The sequence below is a fragment of the Eumetopias jubatus genome, unplaced genomic scaffold, assembly GCF_037043125.1.
Source record: "Eumetopias jubatus isolate StellerSeaLion01/CBP00866 unplaced genomic scaffold, mEumJub1_p1.0 scaffold_16, whole genome shotgun sequence".
Taxonomy (NCBI): Eukaryota; Metazoa; Chordata; class Mammalia; order Carnivora; family Otariidae; genus Eumetopias; species Eumetopias jubatus.
In genome coordinates, this window is record NW_028274822.1 from 23,965,592 (window position 1) to 23,983,645 (window position 18,054).

At 36.8% G+C, this 18,054-nt stretch overlaps 1 protein-coding gene across 3 annotated transcripts in view; it reads right to left on the minus strand.

Annotated features, from left to right (window-relative positions):
* ME2 (malic enzyme 2) overlaps positions 1–18,054 on the minus strand; it is a 53,760-nt gene that overhangs the window by 12,006 nt on the left and 23,700 nt on the right. For all 3 annotated transcript variants that reach the window (XM_028098414.2, XM_088019425.1, XM_028098415.2), the window contains 9 exons: positions 17,752–17,827; positions 16,505–16,666; positions 16,086–16,189; positions 14,149–14,258; positions 13,752–13,849; positions 13,325–13,438; positions 10,805–10,919; positions 8,378–8,520; positions 1,622–1,724 (listed from right to left, as the gene is read on the minus strand). In XM_028098414.2, coding sequence (XP_027954215.1) covers positions 1,622–1,724; positions 8,378–8,520; positions 10,805–10,919; positions 13,325–13,438; positions 13,752–13,849; positions 14,149–14,258; positions 16,086–16,189; positions 16,505–16,666; positions 17,752–17,827 — 1,025 coding nt within the window. The remainder of the gene's footprint in view (positions 1–1,621; positions 1,725–8,377; positions 8,521–10,804; positions 10,920–13,324; positions 13,439–13,751; positions 13,850–14,148; positions 14,259–16,085; positions 16,190–16,504; positions 16,667–17,751; positions 17,828–18,054) is intronic.

Consider the following 18,054-nt stretch of genomic DNA (forward strand, 5'->3'; position numbering starts at 1 on the left):
TGTATTTTTTGGGTAAATACCTAGTAGTGCAATTGCTAAATCATAGGGTAGTTCTATTTTTAACCTTTTGAGGAACCTCCATACTGTTCTCCAGAATGGCTGCACCAGTTTGCATTCCCACCAGCAGTGCAAGAGGGTTCCCCTTTCTCCACATCCTCACCAACACCTACTGTTTCTTGTGTTATTGATTTTAGCCATTCTGATAGGTGTGAGGTGATTATCTCATTATAGTTTTGACTTGTATTTCCCCGATGATCAGTGATGATGACCATCTCTTCACGTATCCATTGGCCATTTGTATGTCTTCTTTGGAAAAATGTCTGATTTATGTCTTTTGCCGATATTTTAATTGGATTATTTGGGTTTGGGGTGTTGAGTTTTATTAAGTTCTTTATATATTTTGGATACTAACCCTTTATCAGATATGTAATTTGCAAATATCTTCTCCCATTCTGTAGGTTGCCTATAGACTAATGAATGGATAAAGATGTGCTATAGGGCACCTGGGTGGCTCAGTCATTAAGCGTCTGCCTTTGGCTCAGGTCATGATCCCAGCATTTTGGGATCTAGCCCCGCATCAGGCTCCCTGCTCAGTGGGGAGCCTGCTTCTCCTTCTCCAGCTCCCCCGTGCTTGTGTTCCTGTTCTCGCTTTCTCTGTCAAATAAATAAAATCTTAAAAAAAAAAAAAGATGTGGTGTACACACACACACACACACACACAATGTAATATTACTCAGCCATAAAAAAAAAAATGAAATCTTGCCATTTGGGACAACATGGATGGAGCTAGAGTATTATCCTCAGCGAAAATAAGTCAGTCAGAGAAAGACAAATACCATATGATTTCACTCATATGTGGAATTTAAGAAATAAAACAAACGAGCAAAGGGAAAAGAGAGGGGCAAACCAAGAAACAGGCTCTTAACTATAGAGAACAAACTGATGGTTCCCAGAGGAGGGGTGGGTGGTGGGGATTAAGGTGGGCACTTGCCCTGATGGGCACTGGGTGTTATATGGAAGTGCTGAATTACTGTATTGTACACCTGAAACTAATATTACACTGTATGTTAACTGGAATTTATTTATTTATTTAAAGATTTTTTAATTTTATTTATTTATTTGACAGAGAGAGAGAGACAGCTGGAGAGGGAACACAAGTGGGGGACTGGGAGAGAGAGGCTGAGCAGGGAGCCCGATGCGGGGCTCGATCCCAGGACCCTGGGATCATGACCTGAGCTGAAGGCAGATGCTTAATGACTGAGCCACCCAGGTGCCCCACTAACTGGAATTTAAATAAAAACTTTAAAGAAAAGGAGGTACTGAAGGTGGAGATAAAGAGAATTAAATAATTTTATAACATTCTGTTCCTTTTATACTTTTATATACCATATACTATGTTATTTCTATAATAAAAACAAGTTTAATGAAAAAGATGAATAAACACATTTATAGGGAAAATAAAGCAAGCTGGATTTGCTGAATTCCTTGAGTTTCCCTAGACATTCGTATCAAAATTCTATAAATACTATTGTTCATTTTAATCTTAAATTCTATGTAATTTCGTTAAGTATTTTAAAGTAATTAACGAATACTCTTTAACATAAATAATGGTGGCACTTACCTGGAAAAATATACACATTGTTTCCTTGGCCTGGTGTAAAGAGTTGCCCGTTACTGAGTTTCACTGGCTCAAATGGACTGCCACTGGCAAACAAACATCTTCCCTGATAAGAAATGAAATAACCTCAATTTGTAACCTTTTTTTTTTTTTTTAAAGATTTTACTTATTTATTTGACAGAGAGAGACACAGCGAGAGAGGGAACACAAGCAGGGGGAGTGGGAGAGGGAGAAGCAGGCCTCCCACTGAGCAGGGAGCCCGATGCAGGGCTCCATCCCAGGACCCTGAGATCATGACCTGAGCTGAAGGCAGACGCCCAACTGACTGAGCCACCCAGGCGCCCCTCAATTTGTAACCTAATGTGGACTAACACTGAGGTGAATCAAAACAAAATTAAATCCTGTACTAAAAAAGACCAATATATTACTTGCAAACAGGCATAATTTACAATATAACATAATCCTTTCATTAAAATTCTTATCAGAATGAGCTTTTATGCATAGCACACAAATAAAATTGAAAACTGTCCATTAATAAACTAAAAAACCTCATGCTTCTAATTCCCTTAAAAAGCTTAAAATGTAGATGGGCCAACAAAAGCATCCCGAATAATAAAGATTGCTGTAAACATCTGTGAATGAAGGGGAACACATCAAAAATTAAACTGTGATCACTGACTATACATCTACTATTTTTGTCTCTGTACACCAGGTGCTTGGTATGTGTTCAGTTTAGCCTGCATAAAAAGTCTTATGAGATTATCATCTCCATCTCACTGATATAAAAAAAAAAATCTCAGAAAACTACAGCTTAGATTTCCAAGTACTCTGTAAAAAGTCACACATTACAATTGTAGAGGTTAAACTTGAATCCAGAATTTTTTTTATAATTCCAAAGCCCATGGTCTTTCTATCATGCTAATAATGCACCCCCGTAGGGCAGTTTACACAACAGATGTATGGTATAACCGCACTATTACCCCAGAAAAATACAGCATGTTGCCTTGTTGAAGAAAAGTAAGTCTCCAAATTTATTGTATCAATGTTAGTACTGTGCTCAACAATGGCATATAATGTTACTAGCATATTAGATATATTTTTTAAAAAAGATTTTATTTATTTATTTGAGAGAGAGAAAACAAGCGAGCACACAAGAGCCGGGGAGGATCAGCAGAAGAAGCAGACTCCCTGCTGAAAAGGGAGCCCCATGCGGGGCTTGATCCCAAGACCTTGAGATCATGACCTGAGCCAAAGGCAGACGCTTAAGCAACTAAGCCACCCAGGTGCTCCCATATTCAATATTTCTAAGAGAATTAGATACCTGTGAAATTGAAGAGGACCTGAAAGTAAATTTATAAATCCTTTATTTTTTTTTTAAAGATTTTATTTATTTGAGAGAGAGAGAGCAAGAGAGTACATAAGCCAGGGGAGCAGCAGAGGGAGAGGGAGAAGCAGGCTCACCGCTGAGCAGGGACCTAGGGCTCAATCCCAGGACCCTGGGATCATGACCTGAGCTGAAGGCAGATGCTTAACCAACTGAGCCACCCAGGTGCCCCTATAAATCCTCTGAATATCATTTCCCCGCCACAAATCTCATCTGTTCCACTCCTCCTTGGCAAAAAAACGCAAAGAGCAAGAAAACAGTAGTTCTCAAATAGGATAATCTATCTTGGAATACTTGAGGTATGACTAAAGTAACTTATGTTTCTTTTATTTTTTAATATTTACTTATTTATTTATTTTTAAAGATTTTATTTATTTATTTGAGAGAGAGAGAATGAGAGATAGAGAGCACGAGAGGGAAGAGGGTCAGAGGGAGAAGCCCCGCCAAGCAGAGAGCCCAATGTGGGACTTGATCCTGGGACTCCAGGATCATGACCTGAGCTGAAGGCAGTCGCTTAACCAACTGAGCCACCCAGGCGCCCTTTATTTATTTTTTTAAAAGATTTATTTATGTATTTTAGAGGGAGAGAGAGAGAGAGAGAGCAAGCGGGGGGAGGGGCAAAGGGAGAGGGAAAGCCAGTCTCAAGCAGACTTCACACTAAGCACAGAGCCCGACACTGGGCCCAATCCCACAACCCTGAGATCATGACCTAAGCTGAAGTCAAGCTTAACCGACCGAGCCACCCAGGCGCCCCAAAAGTAAGTCATGTTTAAACAGGTACCTGGATTAAGTAAGAGATGGTTTACAGAAAACTGAACTATCTCCACACAGTAGGATGGACAAACTGACATAGCATCTGAACACTGGACAGAATAATAATTGTTTAGACAATGCTTTGTCTTCTTTTCTCGAGATCTAAAAATGTGTATTATACCAAGGCTGATTATTCTTTGAAGTATAGTGGATCCTTGGCATTAGTGGATTTAACATTCAACAATGTGACCCTTTGGACCATCTGAAGGTCTACAATGTACATTACTACTTTTACAAGACATACTTTCAGTTTCAAAATGACACAAAGTGTAGAAGCTACCTACCTATGCTAGCGCTGGATCCAGGTGACTCTCCTGAAGCTACAGTGTCAGGTGGCTGTATCATTTTCTACAGAGAGCTCTGATCATTCTCTACCTGTTCTAAGCATAGTTTCACTTGTGATGAAATCGTGTTTCTTTGAAGATTAGAGTCAGTTCATGGTTAATGCCATATATCATTACAATGATAAAGCTTATAATAAGATTATTTTTGTGATACCACTAATTTTAATAGCTTTATAAAATGGCTTATACAATATAAGCTCTTTATAGGAAAAATGTTACATTCTCATGATATCAGTAAATTTGGAGATTTAGAAAGACCTTGGGTATCTTCTCTAGAATGGCAAGATTCTACAGCAGCTCATCTTCTCCAGGCTATTTTTTTTTTATTTTTTTTCTTTCATAGTCAACCTATAGTTTAAATGTGGCTGGATCTCAATTATAACCAAGTGTTCTCATGCTGAAGTTCAAGAATTTAAAAAAATATATATTTTTCTCACTAAGAAGCAGAGGATGTTAGAGTAACACCAAGACTTCTCTCTACTGAAAACAAAAGGGCACTAAAAATTTAAGAGGTGACTGCAAATACATGATTTATGCCATTATCTTATGTAACACTAAGAAGGAATTTATGTAAAATTAAGCTATGACACGATGATTTTTTATCATTTTTAGGAGATAATACAATATTGAGAAAAAATTTGCATATTAGAATTGATGGAATACAACATATCAAACTAGTCTCCTTGGAGGATTTTTATTCATTCCAATAATGCACAGCTCTTATAATAGTATTTATTCAAAAAAAAATTCTTAAATGTTTGGGCAGTCTTCTAGTGATATACTACTACTGCCCAAAACATTTACATTTTTTATATTTCTAAAATGCCAAAACCCACTGATACTTTGAGTATATTTATCAGTCATTGTATAAGACTAAGATTTAATTTGGAGACACAATAACCACTAGTTTTAAGTAGTAAAGACTGGTAAACAGGATACCCTACTTTGTAAAAAGATAAGACAGTATACTGAAGAGACTGATTTTTATTTATTTACTTTTTTGCTATCTGGATGCTGATTTTGTGGATGATTTCAAAGAAAAATATTTCAATAACTATTAGAAGTTTCAGTGATTACTGTAACTGTTGGAAACCAATAGTCGGGAGAATTTATTTTGACTAAACTGAGGGGCAATATGAAGTGAAAGGCATTTAGAAGGCATGTATGTTATCAAAATAAATTTTTTGGCAGTGAGAAAAAAGAATGCTAAAGACATAAGGAGCATGAATACTCAGTCTGGAAAGTTCTGAGAAGGTTCTGCTTTGGCACTCATCTAGGCTGTTTCACACCAATTCTCCCTCTGATAACAATGAGAGAAACTGGATAAAATATATTAAAAATATCTGTTAAGAAAGCAGCAGTGCTATCAAGATAGTGAGAGCTTGGGTGTGGGCGATGCAGAAGAATAGGAAAACAAGGTATGTGAGCCCAGCACTTGAAGCTTTCCCCCTCAAGGTGATTGCGGACTTCAAAAGCAGTATCTGTGCCCGAGAGCCTGAGCAACAAAGCTTTCAGGAGCCTTACAATGACACAGAGAGAAAAGTAAAGTTCAGGGGCTGCTGGGGATGATGGGTGCTAATAAATACCCCAGGACTTTTGATTTATGCCGAAGGGGTACACACTGGGAGAAAGGGTAAACTGTGGAAAAAGAGCAGGCACCCCATGGACTGCATCCTGATTAGATTATGGTGAGCTGCTCCAGACCAATACCCACCAGAGGAAAAGGGAAGAACCCTTCATCCAGAGCCTCAAAATACTGCTACAATTTTTCACCCATACCATCTAGCATTCAACAAGGAAACAAAAAACAAAAATAAAACTAGGCTTACAAAAATACAAAATGGCATAACCAAGAAAAAGAAAGACAGATAATAGAAATGGATTCCCAGAGAGTAAGGTATTTCTTGCTATCAGTCATTAACTTTATTTCTTTTTTAAAGATTTTATTTATTTATTTGAGAGAGAGAGAATGAGAGACAGAGAGCGTGAGAAGGAAGAGGGTCAGAGGGAGAAGCAGACCCCTGCTGAGCAGGAAGCCCGATGTGGGACTCGATCCCGGGACTCCAGGATCATGACCTGAGCTGAAGGCAGTCGCTTAACCAACTGAGCCACCCAGGCGCCCCAGACATTAACTTTAATCATGATTCATATATTTCAGAAATTATATAACAAGATAGAATATTTTAGCAGAGAACTATAAGCTAGGCAGAAAGATGAAATAAGTATTCTAAAAACACTGCTAAAAATTGTGAGGTGTGATAATGATACTGTGATTATATCTTTAAAAGAACTCTTAACTTTTTAGAGATACACTATAATATTTATAATGAAACGATATGATGTCTTGAGATCTGTTTCAAAATAACCCAGGATGGGTAGGATGTAGAAGGAACAAGATTGGTGAGCTGATAATTAGTACACCTGGTACTGGCATATGGGAGTTGATTAGACTCTTCTACCTCTGTATATGTTCAGAATTTTCCATAATAAAAGACGTTTTTAATACAGTGGGGACAAAAACATTTATCATAGATTTGTTACCTATTCTGAAGTACGTGACCTAATAATTATTCCTGCTGGGTATCACTGTAAATGAGCCTTTAAATATTACTTCCTGGGGCCACTTAAAGATCACTTACAAGAACAATAGAGAATGTGGTTACATTGTGGAGATTAAAAATATATCCCTACAGAACGGTAGGAAAAAAACCCACCTGTCCTAATGGTATATGAGCAGATAGTTGTAATTGGTATATAACCCTGTGGCAGTGTCAAAGAATTCAAAAGAAATAAATGTTTGTTTTTTTAAAAGATTTATTTATTTGACAGAGAGAGACAGCGAGAGCAGGAACACAAGCAGGGGGAGTGGGAGAGGGAGAAGCAGGCTTCCCGTGGAGCAGGGAGCCCGATGCGGGGCTCGATCCCAGGACCCTGGGATCATGACCTGAGCCGAAGGCAGATGCTTAACAACTGAGCCACCCAGGCGCCTCAAAAGAACGAAATCTTAAATGATTTGGATGAAAGTAAAAACTTGTTCCTGATAGCTGTCAGATGACTGAAAACAATGACCTTCCTAAAGACAAACACCGATGGTGAAGATATGTTTGAAGAGTAAAAAGAATTGTTTTATTAAATGTGAGGGCAAGGAAGCAGAATCGATTATTTCTATAATATGCCATTTAAGTCTGTGTCACTAATTAGAAAAATAGTCAAATCAAAATTCTACAAATGAAAAGTATAATAAAATTAAGAACCTAGCAATAGATTAGCATAGCTAAAGAGTATATGCAACTGGAAGATAAACCCAAAGAAAATCACCAGATTAAAATCCGGTATGCAGGGGCACCAGGACGGTTCAGTCGGTTAAGCGTCCAACTCTTGATTTCGGCTCAGGTCATGATCTCAGAGTTGTGGAATCAAGCCCTGCGTCAGGCTCTGTGCTCAGCATGGAGTCTGCTTGTCCCTCTCCCTCTGCTCCTCCCCCTGCTCTCTCTCTCTCAAATAAATAAATAAAAATCTTAAAAAAAAACACACACAGTATGCCAATAGGATGGAATATGCAGAAAGTAGTGTAGAGATGCATGAGATATGTGAACACGTCTGACACTCTACAACTGGAGACCCACAAGAGGAAGACAGAGAACGCAGCCAACTCAGGTATTTCCAAACACAGACCACAAAAGAGGGCATCAAGATACAGAGCTCTACAGTCCCAGATGGAATAAATACAAACACAACTATGCCCATTGTAGCAAAACCCAAGACAAAATGATGTATCAAAAGGAAAACAGAAGTCATGGGGCGCCTGGGTGGCTCAGTCGTTAAGTGTCTGCCTTCGGCTCAGGTCATGATCCCAGGGTCCTGGGATGGAGCCCCACATCAGGCTCTCTGCTCTGCAGGAAGCCTGCTTCTCCCTCTCCCACTCCCCTGCTTGTGTTCCTGCTCTCGCTGTGTCTCTCTCTGTCAAATAAATAAATAAGATCTTTAAAAAAATGCACAACAATAGCACACAAGACATGAAGGTGTTAACATGGAGATACAAGGTAATTATTTTCCAGAATCCATACATGCAATAGTTTATATCAGAACTTGATGATCCATGGGTGCATACTGTAATCTCTACAGGTGACCATGAAAAGAATTATGCGAGAATGTATAACTAAGGCTAACAGAAGGAAAACAATAGACACAACCAATTCATATAATTATTATTAGTACCTCTGTAAGTGTATATGCTTCCTCTGCCGTGCATTCAGCCATTGCTGTAGGATTGCTTAATGCAAATATTACAGGCCTTTCATTGATATCAGCCATGGCTTTGATTACACTAGGAGTGAAAAGTCGGCCAGCTCCTGCAACTCCTATAATAATAAGGGGGGAGAAAAGCAACTTCTTTACATGTACCATAAAACAATTCTTATCAACAGCATTTCTACAATAGGTTTAACACAACAAAAGCACAGATTTTGTATTGCTGAAAAAATGCCATGGGAACACAATCTCAAATCTGAAAAAAACAATAAAATGCTAAAAATTTTCACCAAAATATTTACTGTTTACCCCAAACATAGTAAATTGTAGGAAATAAAAAAAAGAGTATGACTATCTCCATCACTGTCTAATTAAGATAAAACTTGCTACAACATGAATGAACCTTGAGGACATTATGCTAAGTAAAATAAGCCTGTCACAAAAGGACAAATACTATATGATTCCATTTATATGAGATACCCAGAGTAGTTAAATTCATAAACACAAAAAGTAGAAGAGTGATAGTGAGGGGCTAGGGGAAAGTATTTGTTTAATGGGTACGGAGTTTCAGTTTTGCAAAATGAGTTTTGGAGACCAGCTGCACAACAATGTGAATGCGCTTAACCCTACCCAATTGTACACTTAAAAAGGGTTATGATATATGCAACTGATGAATTACTGAACTCTACATCTGAAACTAATGATGTACTATATGTTGGCTAATTGAATTTAAATTTTAAAAAAATGGTTATGAGGCAAATTTTATGTATATTTTACCACAATTAAAAATGAATTTTAAAAAGATAAAAACTTGCATCTCAAATGTTAAATTGTTAAACTCTAGTGTTCATTACAAAATAATAGGAATTCAGAAGGGATAAAAAAATCTTGACTAAAGCAATCTACTTTCTTGATGCAATTTAATGACCTTTTCTTAAGCTCCTACAATGCCTCAGACACTGCATTAGGCCATTGGAATATAAACATGAATACAATGCAGCTTATAGTTGAGAGAAAAACAAAGCAGAAAATGAGAAAACCTGTAACAGGTGCCAAGTATGCAGTGTTACAGAAGCATGAAGAATACTTAGCCCATGATGGGAATCTGGGGATAGCCAAGCAATACCTCATTTGAGTACTTTTCCAGTTCATCTAGTAAGAAGACTTATATTCAACAGTCAACATAATTAATTTTCAATTCCACTTTATAAACTGATATGTAATAAAAATACTGATCTAGAGGCTAGAGTTTTAGTGCTTGCTCTGTCACTCCTGGCTGTATGAAATATTCACAAATCTTGGGCAAGCTGTTTAACATCTCTGTGCTTGTTTTTCTTATGTAAAAAAGGAATTTATATTCAGTGTTTCTCCATGTAGAAGTGTGTGGACATATTTTTAGGAGTCTAGGAGTTCTAAAAGAATTAGACATTTTTAATTTTTGTTTCCTTGACCCTCCAGAGATACAATCAATGAGATTCCAAGGTTTTCATATTGAGTTTTGAGAGAAATTGACTGGGTGATCTTCAAGATGTCCTCTTACTACTCTAAGAAATTAAGAGTTCTAATCAATGAAGAAGCTAATGACCATAGAAACTTACTGTTTGTGACGGTTTTACTATTTAGCATTCAATAGGGCTTCTACAAGAAAGTGATAAAATTATTAAAAACTTATGGATTCAAATCTTACAGGTATATAGAAAATGAAATAGCTCCTCTTTTAAAGACTTTTACATTTTCTGGGGCACCTGGGTGGCTCAATTGGTTAAGCATCCGACTCTTGGTTTCAGCTCAGGTCATGATCTCAGGGTCCTGAGACTGAGCCCTGGGTCAGGCTCCGCACTCAGCGCGGAGTCAGCTTGTCCCTCTCTTCTTCCCACCCCTCCTACCTCCCTTACCCCCACCCCCGCACTCGCATGCCCTCTCTGTCTGTAAAATAAATAAATAAAATCTTTAAAAAAAATAAAGACTTTTACATTTTCTAGGGTGAACCCAATGCCATTTTGGCATATTCTGAAGTCAGCTATGCAATGTCTGACTCTCAAAACATACCAAAGCTTTCTGCTTTGTTGCCAATGCAAAGCTTTGACCCTGCATAGGACTTTCTTGGTTCAGTATGTCCTATGACCTTGGTCTTTTTCAGGTTTTGAGCACAGTAGTCACAGCAACTCTAAAAGCAAAGCATGATCAACTGCACACCTTCCCGCACTTAACAGTACAGGCAACATCTGTTAATTGAACTTTACACACTATGACCAAGATGCTATCACAGAAAAACACACTATATGCTGAAAGCTAGATAAAATAGGTCATTTCATTTTTAGTACTCCTGCATGGTAGTTATGACCAGCAACATACAGGTAAGTGATACAACGACTTGTCAACAACTCTACTTACCAATTATAGCTGAAGGCCTGAGTATATTTACTGCATCTTCAAAAGTATCAGGTATATTCCCCGGGGCTGAGTGAGCAAATGGTTCCTGATGACTCTCTATTTTAGCTTTCCGCCCCTGAATTTTTGGGAAAAATACAGTATTTTTTAGCAAATGCTTACTGAGGATTAATTGAAAAGACATCATTATGAGTCACATATTGTTTCTACACTAGGAATATCTTTTCATTCTCATTTACTTTCCTCTTCAGCCTCTATCTTCCAATTCTATCTTGCTGTGTCCACAAAACTCAGATATAAAACATAAATCCCGTCATAAGCAGAAACTTTCTAGTCCCTGTCAAAAACTCATTTGCTTTGTGAAGGGCTTCTAAATCCAATATGGCACAAAGGCTTAGAATCCCTTATCTGGGCTAGATGTAAAATACTTTCATATTTTATAAATGTATTATGGTAATATATCAAATATTATAAATCCCCCCACCATGGCACACCAAACTGAACAAAATTTAGTACACTAAGTACAAAAGGTCGAGACTACAAATACCCTCTCTGGTTTTGCTACCAGATAAGTTCAAGTCAATCAGATCTGTTACCAATTTCAAAAAAACTTTGGGATTTCAGAGCTTTTGGAATTTCTGAATTGAAGACAGACATCATGGACTTGTACTAGCAAGAGTTTTGAAACAAGAGGAACAGGGAATTCTGGTTCAAGATGGCTGAATGAAGAAATGTGCTTTCCTCCCGAAATCCTAAGCCAAAAACTATAAAAATTAAATCTTTATTAGTGTTTCAAGGCCAGGAGACATACCACTGACAAACTAGAACAGTGAAGAATTTCTCAACAATTTAAAGTGGTCAAAAATATATCAAATGCAAAAACCAAGCAGGCTGAGAAATCCATATCCTTATTTTGGCAAAACAGGAGACCCCACAGCAGAGGTGAATTTTTCCATCAGAACTCCAGGATAACCCCAGTTAAGAACTAGCGGGGTCTGGGAAAAGCAGCACACTATCATCAGCTGGATGGGAAGTTAATTAAAGGACTGACATATAGCCACAACAGATCCAGGTTCTCAGGACAGGGGCTTCTTATGCTTGCCCCCAGGAGGATCACAGCTCTCCAATATGCAGGTTCAACAGGAAACTCTAAAAGTCTCAAAAAGGAGGGCAGTGTTTGGGTCAGCAGGAGAGTCTAGACACCTAAAACCCATAGGTCAAGCTATTCACACACCCTAAAAGAAGAAAATACCCTGAACTTGCAGATATACAGGGATTCTCATTTGTGCTAGCCAACAGCACACTCATTCTAGACTTGACTTGTTACAAATATAAAAAAGAAACAAAAAAAAATTTGTGAAAACCAACACCACAAAAAGAAGCACCAAACTGTGTACCAGGAACAATATGTATTCTGCCAATAGCCTTCTAAAAGTACAAAGTTTATAATCTTTGTATCTTATATACAAGCAAATACAGTGGTTATAGCTCACTTGGAAGGCAGCCCAGCTGAATGGCCAAAAGCACAGGCTTCACACTCTGTTTGGATATGACCTTGGAAAAGTCACCTGCCCTTTTAGATCCTCAGTTTCCTTATTTGTAAAACTTCACAGAATTTTTGAGAAGATTAAATGAGATACCTGTAGTCTTATCACAATGGTCTGGTACATTTTAAACTACAATTTTAAATTATGTACAATTTAAGCACTCAAGACTTTTCATGCACACACTTTTTCATTTTATTTTCTGTACCAACAGTTGTGAGTACTAGTTAAGAAGAAAAGATTTCAGAACTGAAACAAAGTACATTGAAATAAGCTTGCTCCAAAGAGGTATATTTCAAGTAACAGCTGTATGTCATTATATACAGCAAAAAGACATCAGCGTTGTGTACTGGATTCAACTATGAAATGGTTTAACTATGAAATGGTTTACCTAACGTGTTACACAGTATAAGATAAAATGCATTTATTAAGCTACTAAAAATGGCAATCAATGCTAGGAAGGCAGGCAGGTGCAAAGGACACTAAATTAATCTGGGCTGGAAGCTCTTTCTTATCCATGAGCAGGCTTCAGGAAAAGGTCCGTGGATTTCTCTCACACTGTTACAAGGGATTAAGATCTCTAAATGGTTAAGGAATTTCTGCTCAAATGTTGGATGTCTTGCTAACGATTCAATTAGAAACTTCTGAGTTCCAATTAAAAACCTAGTTTTAGAAAGGTCAAATACAATCTTATTTATATGGTTACTTGATGTCTTAAGAGTCAGAGAACAAAGCAAGAAAGAATATGACTGGTGCCAACATGGAGATTATGACTTGAATATGAAGCAAGGGTCTATAAAAGACAAAAAGGAGACTGGAGGATTTCTGTTGAGAATATACTGGAAGGTCTCCAACTGATATAATCTAGATAGTTCAGTATGATACAATATTTTAAGAATTGATAATATTTTTAAAAAGTCAAACTAAAAGTATCATTGTAACAACATTCTTTTGCTTCTCCAAGATTTAAATAGCTTACCTTAAATAATAAACCAAACTTGTCAACCATCCAAATTTTCTTTTGTGCCTCTTCTTCTGAGACGCCATTTTCTACCATAGCCATAACTATGAGATTTGCAATTCCAAGAGCAGCCTGTCCAACAAAACATAAATTTAAAAAATAAAGACCAGGGTATAATACAATGCTTGAATTATTTTATATATGAGGATTATACGTTATGAGGAATATTTGGTTTATTCCCTAACAAATCATGCAAAAGTTGATTCTTTGTGATATTCTCTCTAAACATAGTATTATCTTTAAACATATTTTAAATTACCTACTTTACAACAGAGATTTTCACTTCATACAAGATCGCAACAAAATTAGAAGCTCATTATGTTGCATTTTTCCAATTCTAAAGGAGAGTTTTAGTTTTAAATTCTAAAAGCTTACAAAAACTTACCTCTCCTGCTCCAAGGAATAAGATTTTGTGTTCTGAGAATGATTTACCAATAACTTTTTGTGCTGCAAGAAGACCTGCTAGAGCTACTGCAGCTGTTCCTGTAAGAAAAATAATGATTTTTTAAAATGATTTTTTTATTTTGGGGAGAGAAAGAGAGCTCATGAATGGAGAGCAGGGGGAGGGCAGAAGGAAAGAATCTCAAGCAGACTCTCCACTGAGTGCAGAGCCCAATGACCCCAAGATTACGACCTGAGCTGAAATCAAGAGTTGGACGCTCAACCGACTGAGCCACCCAGGTGCCCCCCAAAATAAAGATTTTTTTTAAATAAAAAAAGGGCAGATTAAAAACATTTAAAGAAGGAGAGATAAAAAACCTAAGCTTTTCTTTTTGCTTTACCTTGAATATCATCATTGAAGGTACAATACTTTTCTCGATATTTTCTCAAGAACCTGAATGCATTATGATTTCCAAAGTCTTCAAACTGAATAAGTGTGTTCTGTCCATATCTAAAAACAGCAAAATCCATAATGGCTGTGTTGAAAATACCATTATTAAACAGCTTTCCTGTCTAATATTCCTTATGATCCCATTTAAAAATAATGTATCATGTTAGTCCATTTAAGGCCACCTGGCAATTTTCAGAGCCTGTGAAAACTGGAGTCGAAATGCAGAAATCTACTACTTATTCAGAAAAATTTATGGGGTGAATCTATGGGATATTAATTGGTATAAGCGATTTCCAAGTGCCTACAAGGTTGCCCAGCACATATAAGCATGAAATAACTTCCTAAGAAGAGATTTTTATCTGAGTCTCATAAAGTATATATTTGATATGTGTATTCTTATTATATTAGGAGTTAAACAGCAACACAGGAAAGTATATATTAAATAAGAGGTTAAAAAATAATTTCCGTAGGAGTTCACTGGCATTTTGATGAGCTGGGGTAAGGGAAGGCTTGAAAAGGAGGTAAGACTTTATTTGGGCCCTCAAAGAACAAAAAGTAAAGAGGCAGGAAGAAAAACAAGGTGTATTTTGGTGACCCTAAATTTTCAGCAGTCAGGCTATATATTTCAGGGTTTATATGAAAGGATAAGGAGAAGTTAGTTAAGGTAGGTTGGGGCCAGATACGGTAGACTCTTGAATGCAAAATTAGGGAATAGGGATTTTATTCTGTATCTGATATAGAATCACTGAAGGGCTTCAGGAAAGGAAAGACTCTCTTTAGGAAGGACAGACCTGCCAGTGATAATGCAGCATAGTCTGGTGTGTGGAGAAGCAGCTAGAAGGCTCCTATGGTATGGGAACAAGAAAATCTGAAGGAGAAGCCATGGGAAGTTAAAGGGACAATTATGAGACATTAGAATGAACAAACAGAACTTGATGAGGACCACCTGAGATGTTAAGGGAAAAGCTGTTCAAGTGCCAGGACAATCTGGATGACTAAGAAGATACTATTTGATTGTCCAAGGTAGGAAAGTGAGGGAAGGGAGGAGATGGCAATTTCTGGGAAGATGAAAGTTTAGTTTTAGATATGTCAGCTTTAACTCTGAAAAGGCATTAATTTTCTTAGTATGTTCTATGTACGAGCAATGTAAAAGGTAGGGCTGAGCTGGATCATAAAGAGCTTGGACTTGACCCTATGACAACAGGGAACCACTGAGAGATTTCAAGCAATAGAATGACATGATAAAGTGCACATTTTAAAAAGATTAACATAGAGGTAAAGTGAAGATGAAATGGAGAGGAGAGAAATTAGAGGCAGGTTTAGAAGCATCCCGGAGAAAGAGGATCTGCAGAAAGGCTGTGGCAATGGAAAAGAGATGTATCTCTAAGGCATTTAAGTGGTAGGACCATCTGGGTCTGAGGACTGATGGACTCTGGAGGAGGTTGACAGAGAAGGAGGAAGAGTCAAAGATAATATCAAGAGCAAAAGTTTTGGCCAGAGTGTGAATGTTGCTGCCATTAATAGAGAGGTTGGCTAAACAGAAGATGGGCAGTTTGCTAAGGGAAGGAGTTGTTTTGGACACAAATATGAAGGAACAACAGAATGTCTAGATGGAGGATTCTGCATGTTAGAACTGAATAGTGAGGGTCTGGCAGGAGCAGGGAATGCACACTTGCCACATGAGGTCAGACAACTCAGGAGAGCAAGGCAGAATACAAAGGGTGTCACCAGTCTCAGTACATCTAAGCAGGCAGGACAGAACCCAAGCTCTCAAAAATTTAATCTCCTTCTATGCATCTTCAAAAGAGATAAAAGAAAAACAAAACTCTGGTTCCTTTCTTTTATTAAAGACTCTTTCATTTACTCAAACTTAAAAAAAAAAAATACCTGTCAGTAATGGCTTTCATAAACTCATCAATCAGGTCATCATAACGTTGTGATCGATCTCTTTTCTGATATAAGCCCATGTAAAACGGATCTTTTAAGAGTGCCTATAAAATAGACCAAATGTAAAAATAAAATCATTTTGTTACCTAAGCAGCTTAAATATGTTCTATAGAACAAAAATTGCAAAATAAAAAAATTACTAATGTAATTTTTAAAACCTTACTACATTTCTTCAAGAAACTCTTAAGAGACTTAATTTACTATTATGTGTATAAATATAAAAAGCACAGTTTAAGACAAAGGCTAACTTTAATCACAAAATTTTCCCATCTTATATTATCTTCAAAAGAAGAATGTAGTAAAGCTTTCGTTTTTTAAATATAGGAGGAAGATCCAAGGGGGAAAATAGTTTTACTCACTGGATTATCGGTTCCTACATCAATACACACAGGCAGGCATCTATCAGGCCGTATTCCTGCACAGGCTGTATACAAACAAAGTTTTCCTACTGGGATTCCCATTCCATAGACACCCAGATCTCCAAGACCCAGAATTCTCTCTCCATCAGTCACCACAACAGCCTTAATTACAAAAATATATATATAAATTAAAAGTTGTCAAAAGTGGGGTACTAAAAAGCATTTGAAAAAAGATTGTTTATTTTCACTCTCATTTTTAAAAATAATATTGTTTCTTAACTACCAAAGTAAACCAACCAAGCATATTTAAAATTCTAGGATTTCTAGAATCTAGGTGTAAAATAAAGATGAACTAGATCTGATTTCCCTTTGTCTTTGATTTAGAAACAGAATGTTTCTGACTGGAGGATCAGCTTATATATCTTCACAAAAACTAAACTGGGGAGAGGCAGGCAAACTTCTGATAGAGATTAACCAGAAGAAAAAAACAAGGTTAGAAATGAACAATATGCTGCTCCCACATAATAACCTAGGCCAAACAAGAAACACCTTAACAACAGTGTGGGGAAAAGAGATATAAAATAAAAAAAAACCCTATCTTCAAGGTTTGAAGATGATACTATGAGTTTAATTATCTGGCTAAATTTTTTCTAGATTATTAGAACTCATGATTATTCATCAAAGATTATTTTGGTGAGGAAGACATGTTATAAAGGCAAGTAAGATTACTGCCTGTAACAAGCACTAAAGCCTGTCAAAAGATCTTAATCATTAAATTTTATTTTATGAAAGACAGCCAGATGGACCAGATTTATATTTATTACATTAAGAGTTTTATATTTGCTTAAGGATCTAAATCTATCTGAGATTTAGAAGAAAAAAGGTGTCATAAATCCTCTCACCACCCACCAAAATGAAAGTTTTTATGGCATTTTATTTTCTCTACCTAGAATAATATTAATAGAAACAGAAAAGCAATAGAGAGAAGGTAGGAAACACCAGTGGTATCAACAGTGACAGGTTCACCTGGTGAACTAACTCCCATTTCATTCCCAGAGTCGAACTCTGTACTGGTGACCCATCCTGCAATTATTACTATCATGATCTTCTCAGACCACAAAATCTGCATGTATGCAAGTGCAAAATAAATCAGAGCAACAATGAAAACTATTCTTGGAAATTCAGAGGTAACTTACAAAGAAGGAAAAAAAAGATTATGAAGAGGAAGGTTGTGCTATTAGTAGTACCTTAACATGATTTTCTGGCCAGTTATCCACAATTGATCTAACATGACCTCTGTCTGAGATTGAAATAAATAATCCCCTGCAACAGAACAAAAACACCTTTGCATTTCACAACAGTTTTTTGTTTTCTCCTAAGTTTTTGTTCATAACTGGAATATTTAGATATTTTAATAAAACATCAAGACACAGTATCATTTCAAAGCAGATTTGGCTAAATCACACTGGATTATTTTGAAATATTTTCAACTATTCCAAACTGTAGTTGCATTGCTCACACAGTAGCTGCAACAAAGATCATTATTAAAT